This window comes from Labeo rohita, chromosome 7, assembly GCF_022985175.1.
Source record: "Labeo rohita strain BAU-BD-2019 chromosome 7, IGBB_LRoh.1.0, whole genome shotgun sequence".
Classification (NCBI taxonomy): Eukaryota; Metazoa; Chordata; class Actinopteri; order Cypriniformes; family Cyprinidae; genus Labeo; species Labeo rohita.
The window spans coordinates 28,943,576-28,961,100 of record NC_066875.1 but is presented as its reverse complement, the minus strand read 5'-3'; the positions used below and the strand labels follow the sequence as shown (position 1 = coordinate 28,961,100).

General features: G+C 38.2%; 1 protein-coding gene across 1 annotated transcript; it reads right to left on the bottom strand.

Moving 5' to 3' along the window:
- Positions 1–3,971: 3,971 nt before the first annotated feature.
- Positions 3,972–11,317, bottom strand: smad6a (SMAD family member 6a). Its single transcript, XM_051115836.1, has 4 exons — positions 9,918–11,317; positions 8,851–8,907; positions 8,664–8,741; positions 3,972–4,746 (listed from the first exon to the last, which is right to left on the bottom strand). The coding sequence occupies exons 1-4, from the start codon at positions 10,609–10,611 to the stop codon at positions 4,205–4,207; spliced, it is 1,371 nt and encodes a 456-aa protein (XP_050971793.1). The 5' UTR covers positions 10,612–11,317; the 3' UTR covers positions 3,972–4,204.
- Between the last annotated feature and the right edge of the window lie 6,208 nt (positions 11,318–17,525).

Genomic DNA, 17,525 nt, shown 5'->3' with positions numbered 1-17,525 from the left:
TGTATGTATGTATGTAAAATGTGCTCCAAAAAGATATTTTTTCATTTACAATATTCTTTTGACAGTGTATAACTGATGAACGAAAGTCACCCACTGATACACACACACACACACACACACACACACAAACAGATAAATGCCAGTGTGTGCCCATCAAGAATAAAATGAAGAATGGATTGTCTTCTTTATATATCACCGTGGACTGTCTGATAAACAGTGGAGCTGAACAGCAGAACTGTGTCTGGCTCCATGGGGACCATATTGATTTCTCTGCTGCAGAGCTATTGACAGGAAATGCTGGACAGTCTACAGTGGCTCAGTCTTTCATAAAGTACACAGTTTATACTTGGTAAAAAAAAAAAAAAAAACCTACAAGCCTATAAAAATATAATAATTCAAAATTATATGATGAAGCAAAGACAAATATTTTTCCACATCCATAGACAGATACTTATCTAAGGTTTTGGTGTAATTCAAACTGCTTTTGAGATTCAAACGAGAGGGGGGGCGGATGCATAGAGAGGATTTTCAAAAGAAGCGAAAGGGTAGGGAAATGGTTTTGGCAGGGTTTCAGAATCTGGGTCTAGCAGTGTTGTGTCTGAAGGATGTTTAAGGAGCGGGCCGTCCCGAGCCAGGCTTCCAGTCTCACTATAATTACTACAGTGGCTGACAGACATAGTGCTTAAAGAAACAAAACAGAGACAGGATTAAGAATAAACACCAATACGCCTACACGCCAAACTCGACACACGTAAACCTACACATCACAGACACGTTACGTTTAAATAATCTGAGAGTTATATGGACTGCTGAATGATTTAAATGAAGGAAAAAGAGTGAAAGAAAATAAGGCTAAATATTATATTTAGATAATTACCCAATGACAGAATGATTTATGACGCTGTCTACTTTTATTGCAACGACCATGCTTCATATTTTTCTACACTGTATGTGAAAAAAGAAACGGGGACATGTGGGAAAAAATGAATCAGCTGATATGTAATCAAATGTTTTAGTTCTCTTTCTAAAGGTGTCACAGCTCTATTGTGCCATTGAGATTTAATTAGGTTGACCCTTTCATGCTTTAATCAGGGAGGCTTTTTCCATGAATTTAATGAGCAATAACTTTACAGTGGTGATTTAACCATCATACATCCAAAAAATGATTCTCTCTTTTTGTAAAAAAAGTAGTGTTTGCCATATACAAATTAAATCCACAATGTGGCTGCTGCATTGTGAATCTAACAGAAGTATATGAAAAAGTAGTGTTGTAATTCATTTATCTGATTCAGCTATCTGTATTTATTTTCAACTCAAAGCACAAGATCGCCAAAACGAGATTCACTATTATATTAGGCATCTTAAAGAAACACAATTGTTTGCTTTTGCAACATGTCGTAGTTAAATGGGGTGTACAGAGCGTTCTCTAGGAAAATCAGCTCTGTTTACATATACAAAGTTCAAATATTTGAGTTAATTCTTTGCGTGTTGCACGAACGAATCCCGAACTGGTATGATCTGGTGTGGTTGAAACCGAATTAGAGCAGCACCGGCTGAGCCAAAATCACCACGCTCACTCAGAAATCCAGTTCACTGTGAGGTCAGCCCACCATGGAGTTAAAAACACCACGGCTAGAAACCTCACGCAGAAACACAGCTGAGAACCATTCCGACAGAGATCCTGCTTCGAGAATGTGACAAATGAGATCAATTAGAGATACTAAAAAACATTCATGCATATAGTACAACAGACGATGAGTTGATTACGCCGTTTCGTGCAGAATTTACATTAACCCCTGGGAAATGTAGGAGAGTGCAATGTTGATTTAAAAAGTTAAATCTCTTCAAATCCTCCCTGAAAAGCATGCTCAACTCTTGAGGAGACAAACATGCTGAACGCCTCAACTTTTCCGTTCCCCTGCACAGATACAAATGTTCAAAGGTGCTTTTTCTCTTATGTCTCCACAGTCATAATATGGTGTTCACAGAGCTGAAGAATGTGTCTGGAGCTGGGCGGCCGGGGCAGCGTGGCGCAGGGATAATGTTTATGTTGCTTTCTGGGAGTCCTGTTTTAAAAGGGATGAGGTGGGGCCAGGCAGACTGCTGAGTAAGCTAGCCGCTACGCGGTCGCCCTCTAGAACAAACAACGGCACTGAAAGAAAGCTTCCCTGGACCCCGATGCATTGCAACACTGGAAACAGAGAGCTGTGACACTTAATGTGATGTGTAAGCAGAGTAATGGTCACTTTGTACTTTAAAAAAAAAACAGAATGAAAACATTTCACTCTCCTGAAACTATCATAGGTTTTTAAAATAGTTTGAAGAACACTATGTGCCCTGTTCTAAGTACTTGAGCTTTGAGCTAATTGGACATTTCCAAACGGTCTCTAGATAACAACCCTGACTTATGTTTTATTGGCAAATTTGTTTATATCCCATAACATTTTTATAGTTTTATTCATGAAGTCAGTTAAACATCAAACATCTGTTATCAAAGACAAAAGACTCACTGATAATTTCATGACTGTAAGATCGGCATTGATAATAAAGGCGAAATTTTTGCAGATTTCCTGCACTGCAAAAAATGTTTTTCTTCCTTAGTATTTTTGTCTTTTTCTAGTATAAATATCTAAATAATTCTTGAATCAGGATGCATTTACTTGACAAGTAAAATGACTTAAGATATATCTTGTTTTCTAAAAAATTACCCAAATTGTGTTAGTTTTTGCTTAAAACAAGCGAGAAAAATAATCTTGTTTAGCCTTTGATTTAGGATTATTTTTCTTATCCCATTGGTAGATGGGAAAACTAGCAAAATTTGAATATTTCTTTCAGAAAACCTTAACCATAAAATCTTAAGTCATTTTACTTGTCAAGTAAATGCATCCTGATTCAACAGCTCTTAGATATTTATACTAGAAAACAAGACAAAAATACTAAGGTGTGATGTTGCTAATTTTACAGATCATATTAAAAGATCATTTTTTCAAGTTTTCATACACTTTCAAGTTTTTTGGTCTGGTTCTTATTAAAGCACCTGGAGTTTTGGTGCTTGTTTTGGTTCTCACACTGCACATAGTGTGACCCACTGAATACAACTACAAAAAATAAAAATAAAATAAAATAAAATAAAAAATAGTACCAATATTAGTATAATTGCTCCTTTAGTTTTTTTTTTTTTTCAAATAAAACCATAAACAAAATAATAAAGTGTGATAATACTATTATATTTAAAATGAAATATTATTCAATTAAAATAAAATAAAAATAGTATTAAATAGAAATACAAATATTTTAAAAGTACACTTAAAATACAATGCTAATCTTTACATTTTCTATTTTTTTCCGTTTTTATTTTTAATATTAATTTTCATAATTTTAAATGTTCAAATCAGCAAGCTTTTATTTTGGCAAGTTGTCAATGAAATGTGTCAATTTTGCATTTTGCTGTGAAACTGGCAGTGCGTAGCCAAGAATGGACTTATGCTTTCAGCTTGAATGGAAATATTATACAGTGTTACAGTTAGTCAATCAAAAACAGTGATTATGAAAGCTGTCAACCATGAGGGTGTGCAAATAAGTGATTTGAACTTATTTACACAGCGCTTTTTTTTTTTTTTGGTCACGCATGTCCACCACTTATGTGCATCCCGCGTGTATATGTGCGCACACACACACACACACACACACACACACACACACACACACATATATATATATATATATATATATATATATATATAAATATATATATATAGTAGTCAACATTCGAAGTGGCTCAAAAAACTGCATCAAAGCTGTCCTAAGACAGGTTTTGTTTTGGTTTTAGAACAAATATGATGAATGATTTTGATCTACTTCAAATGTTGACTACTGTGTGTGTGTATATATATATATATATATATAGATAGATAGATAGATAGATAGTAGTACAATATTGCAAGAATCGATGTAAATTCCACACAGAATTCTGTAATGCATTTCTTTTTTTTTTATTTCCTCTGTCCATCCATAAAGACATTGCACCATACATAAATAATTATGTTGTAAAAATGACTCAGTATTTACAAGTATTCCATATAATACGTTTATATAAAACTTTATATTAAATTTAGATAGATTACATTTGGGATTGTGGCTGCGAGTGTTTGTAGTGAGTGCGGTAAGAGCGCTGTATATGTCTGCGTTTGTTCATGTGTATACGTTATCTGTGGTTGTTCAGTAAAATCTCTAACCAGCACGGGCATGATGTAATAAACTGTCTTGAGTAGCACGGTCCCCAGCCCTTGGCAAAACTGATCCTCACACTGTTTGGGTCATACGGCCCTTCCATGTGCACCAAATCGCTGAGGGGTTGAATTTGGCACGACTTCTCATAGTCAAAAACCTTTATGGAGTAGCCTGGCATGACTCTCCTCACAGTCAAACTCAGGTAGGGGTGATGCTCCAGAGTCGGGGAATTCACAAAAATAGGGTGTTGACTGCGGTTGTAGGCCCAAACTCCATCTGGCTCTTTGCTGAGGAGGATGCCGTGTCCGATCTTGCCACGGGTGCGCTGGACGGAGGTGGAACGCGGAGAGAGGGGGAGCAGGCCCAAGCACAAGCCTGTACCCTGAGGTAGGTCATAGAAGATGCTAAGAGAGGCGTCATGAACTGGGTACAGACGGCCCACACGTGTACGGAGCTCCCAGTATGCCACGTTACACCAGTGATTCTGAGCCAGGGAGGAGGGAGACATACTGGCATCTGTGGAGTGAACAAATAAACAAACATTAGAAACTTGAATTTCAAAAACTGAAGTACACAAAACACAGAATGCTAGGGGCCTATGACTTCCGCGATGCGGAAAACGTGGATTGAATCACGGAATCCAGTCATAAAAATGGAATTTACTGTATATGCGGAATGTCACAGAATTTGCTACATTTTGGATGAATAAATCAAAAGTAGGTCACTACACTGAAATTAAAATGTGAGGGCCAGCAAATACAATTTCAATATGAATCCTGCATGTTCTTCCTGTCTCTGTGTGAATAAATTAAATTTAACCATTAAAACAGAGTCTAATGGGGGGAAAACAGAATTTGGAAATAAATAAATAAATAAAACAGGATTTGGGGAAGAAATAAAATGGATTTTATAGAGCCCTAGAATACTAATATTTTTTACAGACTTTTTTCGAGAAAAAAAAAAAGTTGGTATCTACAGTATTTATCTACAGAAAAATAATTGAAAATGTATTTATTGTAAAATCATACAAAACATTTCATTTATTTTTTTATTTATTTATAATGATTTTAATAAGAGACTGATGAAAAAAATACACAAACATTATAATAATAAATTGTTATTATTACTATTGTTAATATTACCATAATGATTTTAGCAATGTTATAATCTGGCATGTTTATATACCTAAAGTGTACTGTCCCTGTTAATAAACTAATTAATAAAACAAATTGCTAAATATTTTTGTAAATAAATCAAATAAAATATATGAATAAATAATACTTATTATTAAATATTTCTTAAAATATTTTAACTTTTTGATTATAAAGTTACATCAAGCTTTGTGTTTCCGAAAGCCACTAATGTCCCAGCAGCACGCTTACTTCTACAGTAATGTGCTGTCGTGACAAGCAATGTCAATGTTTTGACCGCTCTCATATCAGCTCCCTTATTCTTTTTGATGTTACACAGAGCATACGCACTCTCTAAATCTCCAATCCTATCAGGAGAGGATTCGAAACTGAAGAAGCAACGACCCCCACTAACAGGCCCAAATCTGTCATCTCTGACTCTAACACCCCCCGCTCCTGCCTCAGCATTCCTCTCTCCCCGCGCGGGGCCGACTGGGGCCCCCTCTCCCCCTCCGAGGGCCAGCATTCAGCTCTCTGACCACTCAGTGAAGGCTCGCGACCCCCTGACCCCCCAGCCGCCAGCCTATCCAGTCTGATTAACTCAAACACAGACTGATGGCATTATTTTGCTTCACAGGCTCTATTGAGGGAGAAGATCTAAAGCCCTGGGCCTGTGCCCTCATTCTGCTCAGTCTCAACCCTCTCTGGCCCAAACAGACAGCAGAGGACACACTGTTAATGAAGTAAGTTTTGTTTAAGGAGGGGTACGGAAATACACCATCATTATCTCAGATTCTCTGGCTGCTGCTTACTTAGTATGTGCTTTCAAATATATTTTAAAAAAATGATATAGACAGAAAGGATATCATTTTCATAAAGATTTGCATAAAACTTCCTGGATTTAAGGAAGGAAAAAATGAACCAAAAGACCTATCTTTTCATCTGCGCTTTACAGAACGCCTCATTGTTTAAGTTTCATATTCAACTTCCTTTGATCCCAACACATGCAAATCACATATTTGCTGCCTAGTTTAATTCCGTAAGCAATGCTATTGTGTAAGAACCTTCATGTTTAGGAACTTTCAACCTCTCCTTTTGTACGTTACCCTGTTTTGCATGCACAGTTGTTAGTGCCTGCAAAAGCATTCTTGGTGCTTGTGTGCCTAGCCTAAACCAACACCACAAAATGAGAGGGGGAAGGAGAGGATGGAGTCTTGTCTGTCCTGCTGTGCCAAATATTAGATCTCCCTCCACATATTAGACCCTTCCACTGAGCCAGTGAATGGTGGGGGAGCTTAGAGGGGTGATAATGGAAATGCCACGACGAGAACTGCCAGAGAACTCTAGAACACTTCCAGTATTTTAACAACTCTAGAACAATAGCAATGGTCAAAACCGTTCGGTTCCAAAAGTAAGCTGTGCATCTAAAAAAAAAAAAGCACTTAAAGGGGCAGTTTAGCCAAAAATGTAACTTCTATCATTATTTACTCGCCCTTGTATTGACATTATGTTCTTCTGTGGATCAAAGAAGTCTGTTTTTATTTATTTATATGTTTTTTAAAATCCATCAAGTTGTTTTGGACCCCATACACTTATATTGTACAGACAAAACATCCTTCAAAACATAATTCCTTTGTGCTCTAGAGAAGAACGCAAGTCATACATGTTTGGAATGACATAAGTAACGATAGATTTTCATTTTCGGCTTCATTTTCTGTGACATAATAGCTGGAAGTCATGCAAACATGCACATTTCCTTGCACTTGGGGACATATTTGTAGAAGTATCTGTTTTGCAAGTCATTTTGTTGCTCATTCCTCTGGATGATGAATTTGTGGTAAGAGAATTGACTGCATATTGATCCCTATCTAAGATGAAGCTAACAGCTTGTGTCAGGATGAAAAAGCAAAATGATTTCTCGCTGTCACAATACTGAGGAGAAACTGAGAGAAATATGCAAACAGACGCATGCAATCACGCATAAACGCAATTACAATACATCATCCAAAACAAAAGTAACCAGATCTAAAAAGACTTAATAAGCTTGTCCCTTAAAAAACGGGGGCAAATAATTTTCCAACAATTGATAGAGTCGTTCTTTGTCAACATCTGTAAAGAATCTCTGCAGAGACAGGCAGGATTTCATTAGTTAAATTGCGTGTTGGCCTGCGCTCTGTCAGGAAGAGGGGAAGCCACAGCGAGGCCTGTAATTTAAACCTTATTTTAAAATGCGACTGGCTGGCTGTGCCAGGGCTTGCATTGCAAAACTCAGCAGGAAGCAACAACATGAAAATAATGGAGGAAAGAACGTATGTGACACACCAAAAGAGGATCTTGTTCCTTGTCTTCAGAGCTCTCTATATGCTGGGTAATAATCAGCACAGCACAGATAAGAGTTCAGGAGGCCCTGAGTCCCCCAGTCAGCATCCTGACAAAACTGCCCATTGTTGCTTGTAATCTAATTTTGACTCGGTGCTGAAAAGTTGGTGGATGACGTCTAAGAAGTTTTAGCTATTTGCATACGGCACATCTAGATATCATATTCAAACCGGAGAAAGTCAACCTTTAAGGTAACGAATCTCCAGAGAAAACACATGCATTCATCATGTTAAAAATATCTTTGAACTTAGAAGCGATGAAATAGAGAGAACTATAAATCATAAGGCTATATAACCGCACTCTCATAAGCTCTGAGAGTTTATGTTCAGAGGTGAATGTATACATGCTTAGCCGACCAAATGCTAACAAAAATAGCATGGATAAGCTAACCATCTGACATACAGCAGCTCTGAAAACAGCAAATCTCAACAGGCAGCAACCTTAGGTCCAAACCAAAGCATCATATTCAGTATACACACTAACGTTATTTTAAAAAATAAATTGGAGTTGGTAAGATTTTTTTTATTTATTTTTGAAAGTCTCCTATGTTAACCAAGTCTGCATTTTTTAATCAAAAATACAGCATAAACAGAATATTGTGAAATATTATTACAATATGGTATAACTGTTCCTAAATTTAAATACTTAAATTATTTTTATGTATTTAAAAATGAATATTGTTAAATTTATTCCTGTGATGGCATTATTTTTTGTGCTTATTATTATTATTATTATTAATGCTGAAAACGGTTAATATTTTGTGGATGAATAGGATGTTGAATACAAATGGAAATCTTCCGCAACATTTTAAATGAAACCTAGCATAAGTCTAAGCCATGTTCAGGTTGAACAAAGGCAGTAGTTACTGAACACAGTTTTTCCCTTTTTAAAATGCACAAATTTACTGAAGACTTGCACACCAACCTGAATAGTCCTGCGACATGCCACCGAGTGAACGCGTGGCTTCGGTTTCTATGTAAGGCAGCACTGGGAGGGAAGAATCTGCAAAATGACAAGACAAAAATGTTTATCTTTTCTCCATTTGACTGCTGTTAAAAAACATCATACTTTATTTCAAGGAACTTGAACTGAGGAAGGCAAAACTACTTACTCAGTGGCTTGTGTTCTGGTAAGGGGGAGAAATGGGAGTAGGGAGGAGGCGGTGTGTCTGAAAATAGGGAGAACTGAGTTAGATTTTTCTTTTAATTGGGCATCCCTCAAAAACTGAACACATCTCTGACTTTTCAAGGCTATATGACTAGACCTAGAGATCTAATACTGCGACAGCATTTGGCACAGTTTCTCCAGCATTTCTACAGCAAATGAGAACATTCCCAGCTGGTATGGAAATTACAGGTGAAGAAGAGCATCAATCAAAAAGACAATGGATGTGTCATCGTGCCAAGAATGTGTGGAATCCAATCAAAAGTGACCTATTCTGAATCACATTATTACAGCGGGTGGAGACACTGCAATTCTGCTAATGCAGACAATGAAAACTTCATGGAAAACACTTAATGTATTAGACTTTGCTTTAAGACTATTAACCACAGTGGACTGTAGTAACATTTTGTATGCATGTCAAAGTTTCTTGTAGGACTACAGTGCAATACTGCTTAAGACATTTATTTTTGATGTACGGTTGTGCAGTCACTAAACCAGCATATGTATTATTTCTTGACCCTCTTCAAAGACAATTGTTCAATCAATTCTGTTCTTTATCCGCAACTGTTCATATAAACACAATGTTAGGGTAGTGTTTTTTGTGAATAGGGAGGGAGCAGAGAAATTGAGAATCCCAGAGGGATTCTAGTTGGGAATTCCACTTCCTGAACAGGAGTATCACTGTCCCGCTCCCCTCCCTATCATTCACCCACGCTTCGAGTGAAAAATTACATTTATTTAGTTTTGCCTGATTTGATACTACATAAAACACTTAAGATGGTTATAGCTGGTTTAAAATGGCCTATATGGTTTAAGATGGTCTCCTGGCCTGGGTAAACGTGGACTTCTGAAAAGTGCCCAAGAAGCATCAAACAGACCAGCCTGGATTGGTCTGGGAGACCAACTAAGACCAGCAAACAAGTTCAGCCTTTTTCATCAGGGTTAAAAAACACACTTCAAATAAACATCAAAGTCGTTATGGCCTTGACTAAAAACATTCAGAGGTTGCCTTACCATCCTTGACTGGTCCACAGACGCGGCTGTAGTGGTGGGGGTTGCAGCAGAGGGTCTGGCTGTCCTCTGCCCTGAAGCTCTGACAGTGACAGAGCGGTTTGAGGAGAGAGGAGAGCCGCAGGTCTGGCCAGCGGAAGAGTCGACACAGCAGGTACTGTGGAGACACCAGCTGACCTCCAATTCGCACTTCAGTCTGTGAAACCAGAACACATCCACTGGGCATCCCGCCTTGTGACTCCACAGCTTCCAGTAAAACATCCAGAGACTTCTCTTTCAACTTCTTGAGAAACGCATAAGTGCACTTCTTGAGTTCTTGCTCGGTCACGGCACCACTTTTCCGTTCCCTGCCACTCAAACTGCTATAACTGTTGTGATTCCTATGTTCTAGGCGGCAAGGGAGTCTGTTTTTGCCCCTGGGGAGGTCTCTAAACAAACAGCATGTTACCGTCCTGCCTTCGCTCCCCTCGTTGAGGGGTCCATCGTGTTCAATAAGGATCCCCGGTTCCCCTCGTTCCTCTACGCGTTTGCTGCACGAGTCCGCATTGTTTCCCAGTGCGTATTCCGTTCTGGGGATCTTCTCCGGGTTGCTGTCAGTCCAGTCATCCGGACCACCATCGCCCCCTTCTTTACCTGCGGTGACCAAACGGCTTCTCCAGAGTCGCCGAACCAGACCCGTGCGTCTCGTCCTGAACATACGACAGTTTAAACAGTTTGCATCCGTTTTTCCTATGTTTGGTCAGAACCGCGGAGACTCCAAACACTCGTGCGCTCGCTGTCCGACATCAATAATCTGTGCTCACATGCACAGCCAAGCAGAGCCTGAGCAAAGCCCAACATTAGACTCCGCTGCTACAGTATATCAACACTGTAGCAGATGGATGGCTATAATAATGATAGTGCACTACGCGAGGAGCGGTGCATCCAGTCTGTAAACATTCCCCAACAAAATGAGAAACTTCTTGTTGAACAACACCAAATGCACGATGTGCAGAAAAAAATTAATTCGATAATCTCCGAAAGAGCCCTCTTTTCAAGCAAACCTTCTGCAGCAGTTTAATGACGCCGAGCACATGAATGAATCTCACTATAATCCTTATTCACGTTCCACGCGGTAGAAAATGATTGTGTTGTGAGACGGCAAAGTGGTCGTTCCGGGTGGACAGACGGACATAGGATGTCTTGAGGTTTCGTTCCGTGTTTCGCGCGAGATTAATGGGATTCTTCGATGGTCTTTCGCCGTTTCACTCTCTTTCTTCTTCAGATACACACACACGGGGCCCCTGAGGAGAGCAGTGGAGCCATTGGTTGATTCCCATCATGTGCTCGTCTAGACACTTTGGCGGCTGTGAGCCGCGCTGATTGTTGCGCAAACACAGTATCAAGTTTCCGAACTCTTAAAGGAGCAACATGTACCTGTGTGTGTGTGTGTGTGTGTGCGTGTGTGTATGTGTGCCAGCGACAGAACACCAAAATGTTACTGCTGCAATGATTGTGATTGTGCTGGAAAAAACTATTGCAAGACACTAGAATGTTACTGCTTTATTGATTGTGATTATGCACGAATAAAACGTATTACAATAATTGCAACTAACTTCTCAAAGTGGCAAAATCGCTAATTATATACAAAAATTAAATGCATCATTAATTGATTTAGTTATGATTTATTATTTTAAAATAATAGAAATACTACTAGTACTACTACTTTTGCACATAGTACACTCTAAAAAATGCTGGGTTAAAAACAATCCAGCTGGGTGAAATATGGACAAACTCAGTGATTGCTTTGAACCAGCAGCTGGGTAAAATGTTTAACCTAGCCTTCTAGGTAGTTTTGCTTAACTATTGCTTAAAATGAACCCAAAGTAAGTTAACGTTGAATACATAATAAATAATATAATGCTTAATAATAAATGTTCATCTTTTAATTATTGCTAATGCCTCTAATAATTATGTGTCTGATTTTTAATTTACAACCTATTTTGGGTTTATTTTAAGCCAGCCATATAGTAACTTTTAAACAAAAGTTGAGTTAAATAAAAGTACCCAGAAGGTTGGGTTAAACATTTAACCAACTGCTGGGTGAAAACAAGCCAGTCTCTGGGTTCGTCCATATTTCATGCAGCGCTGGGTTGTTTTTAACCCAGTACTTCTTTTTAACACAGAGTGTTATATAATAGTTGTATATCAGTCCCTTAGTTGTCCTTAGTGTGAAAAGATGGATCTCAAAATCATATGCATTGTTGGAATAGGTTCAAATACACAAAAATGCTGAAAAAAAAGGACCTGAAGGATTTTTCTGAAGAACAGTGTGCAGTTTAACTGTTCAGGACAAACAAGGGGCTCATGAACAATTATCACTAAACAAAAAAACAAAAAACAGCTGTGGACCATTCAGGTAGCAACACAGTATTAGGAATCAAGTGTATGTAAGTATATGTAAACTTTTGAGCAGGGTAATTTTTATAAATTCGACTATTATTCTCTTTTGTGGACTATATGTATATGTATTTTATGTAAATTATCTTATTCAGGTCAGTGCTAAATGAAAAATAACATACATTTTGTATGATCCCTCTTATTTTGGTAAAATAATTAACATTTTGCAGATTCTGCAAGGTGTTTGTAAACGTTTGACCTCAACTGTATATAATATATAATATATATATTATTGTTCAGTATTGTTTATAAAGTGTATATAATAAATAATAACCCATTTGATTTTAAGCATTCTTTTTCTAAATATATAACACATTTAGAATGGTGAAAACCCTTGTTCCAAATTGTCAGCATCAAGAGCGAACTCCATGGTGCTACTTCAGTTGCAGAATCCTTGGGCTTTCTCCCTTCACTTATCATAGGGGGTGATAACTGTTGTAAGCCTGGCGTCAGGCTAATAATTGCAGCTACTCCCATCAAGTCTCTTAGATAGTCTATCAGCAGAAGTCTGGAGCAGAAACAGGGAGACCAGCACCAAACCGCCACCCAAAATAACCCCAGTCTATCCAGTCCGGACAGACGTGGTCTTGTTGATGGGGTCTAGCAAGACCCAACAGGAATAGCATGTCAACAAGCCCCTTATTCCTAATGGACCTTAGGGAGAGAGGCGAGACAGTGGGAGACAGAGAAAGAGAGCACTCACATCCCCTAAGGCCTTTCCTTGGGTCCATACTACATACTTGATGGCGCTAGTTCCATGAATACTGCCAAAATGCTCTAGAGACAAAAAGAAAGTCAAATTACATTCAGATGGCACATGTACAACTGATATAAGATAGAGTTAAGCTGAGGTTGGATGAGTTGATGAAAATATCTCCAAACTGATTGAATGCACAATTAGACAATGTAAAGAAGCTGTGTGATTTCTGACTGCTGGTGTGGCCTATGGCAGCAGGAAGTCGTAGCCACAGACAGACATTAGTGTCTCCTGTGGAAGATTCTGGCAGTCAAAACAGAGTTTCGGCAAGGAAAACCTCATTTATGGTGAAGACAAGGAGACAGCCAGAGACTTAAATGAATGTCTGCTGTGTAAATGTGATGCTTCTACGTGGCAGAAATACGTGCATGTGAAAAAACAGAATATCCTTAACACAGAATGTGAAGTTCTCTTCCACTCCTCTGGAAATTCTAATATTATGGCTACAGTACTTATACTGTTAGGAAATATTTACTGTAAAAATATTTTCTGTACTTGACAATTTTAACATTAACAATGAGCAATGCATTAGATTACAGTAGTTATTCATCTTTGTTGACAATACATATGACAGCTATTCATTATTTGCTCAAGTCCATAAATATTTTTAAAAGGATAGTTCACCTAAAAAATAAAATAAAAAATAAATCTTATCCTCATATTGTTCCAAAGCCATAGGCCTTTGGTTAATCTTTGAAACGCAAGTCTGGAAGTGAACTTCTCCTTTAATTCAAGTCTTGTGAAGATATATGATCGCATTTACATCATGGCACACATGCTAAACACAGAAGTGCAAAGGTTCTAGAACAAACCTGATTGGTTTTCGTGCATCACACTCACATACACAGACCTTTATGTCTACCATATGTGATCCGATCTATGTTTGTGCCATTACATGTGAATAAAATCCTATATGTTCATCATATACTGCCATTATATCTCTTCACAAGACATGGGTTAAACTACTTCATATGGATTCATTCAATTAATTTTATGATGACTTTATGAACTTTTTGGGTTATGACCTAAGTTTTGGTTACCTGATCTGTAAACGGAGGGACACGATTAATAAATTTAGATTGTCGTGACTTTAAATGGAGAGATTATTGTGGATTTAAATTGAGGGACACGATTAATAAACTAATGCTTTAGAAGTATTTTTCCATTGTTAGTGCATGTTAACTAATGAACATTATTGTAAATTGTTAATGTTTTCATCATAATGCTGTACCTACATCTTTGTTTTAGTGTACTTAAGTTGTCATAATAATTTACAGTGTGTCCTTTCTACATGACTGTATGAGTTTTAAGAGTTTATCCAGAATTTCTTCTTCAGCAATATATAGCAATACTTTACTATTATACCACAATAATCACAGCAGTTAATCAATGACAGCTTTCTGCTTCTGATATGTTATTTGAAGCAGCACTATTGTGCCATTTTGCTTTTATATATAAAATATAACATATCTGCATTGTCATTTTCTTCCTAAATGAATTGGTACAGTCAATGGGTTGATAAAATCATTCGAATGACTCTCATATACAGTCACTTGCTTTGCTCCTGAATGAGTCTGAATGATTTTTGAATGAATCAGTTTAGTGAATGATTCAAATGACTCACTCCTGCCGCCACCTACTGGCATAATGATAACCTGGTAACCTGTAGACACATTGGAAAAGCTAGACTGGAACTAATTGTTATCATAAAATAAAGAAAGAAGCACCAGCATATTGTGTTTTTTAAGATGGTGCAAATCAACAGGAGCTACTGTATGTGATCTACATTGAAGAGATATGTTTTAAGCATGTAACAAGCCTTCTTCATTTACCCAGATTTATTAAAAGAACACCAAAACAATCCTCAATACACAATTTAATTTTTGTAGCTAAACAGCATATCAAGGAGTTCGTAATTCAAAGATTGTTTCCTCTTTGAATATACAACAGTCTCTGCATTGCTGTGCGACGCTGGCTCCTTCCATTCATTTAGTGTGCTTTTAAAGCATGCCTGTTGTTGGCTCTGCGAGCGAAAAGAGAATATCTGAGAACCCGAGGAAGGAAGTAGGCTAAAAACAGAGGAAAGGGAGAGAAACTCAGCGAGATCAGGCCACTCTGTTGCTGTAGCTGATTGTAGTCTAGTCTAGTCTCAGAGCGCCTGGCGCCAACGGAGCAGGCCATAAACTTCTAGACGATATAGAGAGATAGAGCTCATACTCTTACTCGTGCGAGTAAACAAAGAGTTTACTTCACTTAGCGTGCAATTGACTTTGCATTTGTGCAGCACAGTCGATGCAAATGAGGTTATCTCGTGCCTCGTCATTTCAGAACTATTATCTTCACAGTGGCACACAAGACTAAATGATTACAATAACACAGGTAAAAACGTGTACGACTCTGGACCTGTGCTGAGATTCAAGTACGCTTCGGGGAAAAAAAAGAAAGGAAAACAGAGACAGAGATGTACAAACACAGACAGAGAGATATGAAGATTACAAGTGTTTGCGTTCATCAGTAAACCTGCATAACCAGAGACAGGCGTGTCCCGTCAACAGTAATAGACTTTGCGTGCATCTGTGCCAACCGGTGTTTACGTCAGTGGGTACAAAGACTACATCTAATCTCCAGGAGAGAGACACAGAGAAAAAGGACGGAAAAGGGAGAAGACCGTTCCAGGGGCCAGCAGGGCTCCTCGGGGTGAGCTGAATTAAATGAGAGATCGAGAAAAAGAAACAGAGAGAGCGAGGGGTGGAGAGGCAGAGAGGAGAGAGTAAATCAATGGAGGAGATTTGAGACAGGAAGACTATGGCGTCAGTACAGGCTGAAGATAAGGGCTTCAGTTCCATACACAAACACACTTGTTCTCCCGGGCCGAACAGCTACACATACTTTGTCTCACTGTCAACTGACCAGACACCCACAGGGCCTCTCTGCTGGTGCTTTTCATCACCGCTCAGACACAGCTATAGGGAGTTTATGCTCCTTGCGCTCCCTGACTTCCCATGTTGAAATGGCTACCCCAGTGATTATGACTACTTTTCATTAAAGGGATAGTTCACCCAAAAATGAAAATTCAGTCATTAATTACTTACCCTAATGTCGTTCCAATCCCGAAAGGCCTTCGTTCATCTTTGGAACACAAATTAAGGTATTTTTGATGAAACGCAAGAGCTTTCTGACCATGCAGAGACAACATTGGAACTACCACATTTAAGGCCCAGAAAGGTTGTAAGGACATCATTACAATAGTCCATGTGACATTAGTGGTTCAACCTTAATTTTATGAAGCTACAAGAATATTTTCTGTGTGCAAAGAAAATAAAAATAAGGACTTTATTTAACAATTTCTTCTCTTCTATTATCTATACATTCTGGTTCAAATAAGTAAGGCTGGGCAAAAAATTGCAAGTCATCCTCTCTGTTAGGGCTGCACGATTAATCGAATGCAATTTCCATGCGCATTTTGTCAGTAAAGCGCTTCTGTAATCAGAAGTAAATCTCCGTCACCTGCTTTCAGATGGAACAGCATTTACTACGCAGAGCCATAGATAGGTTAAAAAAAAAATTGCAGACAATATTATTGTGCGATTATGAAATCGAAAGAAATCGTTCGTGATAATGACAGCTGTTTGCGTAGCTTCTCAGTGAACTACAGCTCTGTGTGGTACATCTGAAAGCATGTGAAAATACCACGCTTAATGACGTTTTTTACTCCAAACTCACTTCGTAACATCAGTCGAGGGTTTGAAATAAATCCTTCTATGAGATGATGTGGCTTCTTACACAGAATTAGGCACACAACATATTTCAAGCAGTGATAAAGGCATTGCATTATAAATATACATTATTATAGTGAAATGTATAATAATAAGAACTCAGATAAATCATGTAATGTTGTAGCGTGTGTTCATTAGTCACGTTGAAACAAAGAAAGCAGTTAAATCTTCTGCTTATTCAGCTACAGTGATTTCCTGGGTTTCTTATTTGGGCGTATTTGGAGTTTCTGTGCGAGAGCGCCTTCGGATGAAGATTTACTGCTGATCACAGAACCCTGCTTCACTGAAAGATACGCATGACAATCGCAGCCTCTTACCTAATCGCGACTGTGATTTCATTTCAATCTATTGTGTTTATGTTGTATTTATTACGTTTACCAAGACTGTTTTATGCGTTCCTCTGTTTGTGAACAAGGCGAAGCACATCCGTGTTCTATGTCTGAATGGCAGCTCCTGCGTCAGCTGCCTCACACGCACAAGACTGACACAAAAGAGAGGAAACTGTTGAATAAAGTCATTATTTTTGTTTGTGAAAAAAGCATCCTTGTAGCTTCATAACATTACGGTTAAACCACTGATGTCACATGGACTATTTTCACGATGTCCTTACTACCTTTCTGGGCCTTGACATGTCAGTTG

What these genes read in the sequence shown, in the direction of transcription:
- smad6a (XM_051115836.1), bottom strand. Translation starts at nt 10,611, where the DNA reads ATGTTCAGGACGAGACGCACGGGTCTGGTTCGGCGACTCTGGAGAAGC. An exon ending in ACCAGAACACAAGCCACTGA is followed by an intron (nt 8,742 to 8,850) that starts GTAAGTAGTTTT and finishes GTCATTTTGCAG; the next exon opens with ATTCTTCCCTCCCAGTGCTG. An exon ending in CATGTCGCAGGACTATTCAG is followed by an intron (nt 4,747 to 8,663) that starts GTTGGTGTGCAA and finishes TTCACTCCACAG; the next exon opens with ATGCCAGTATGTCTCCCTCC.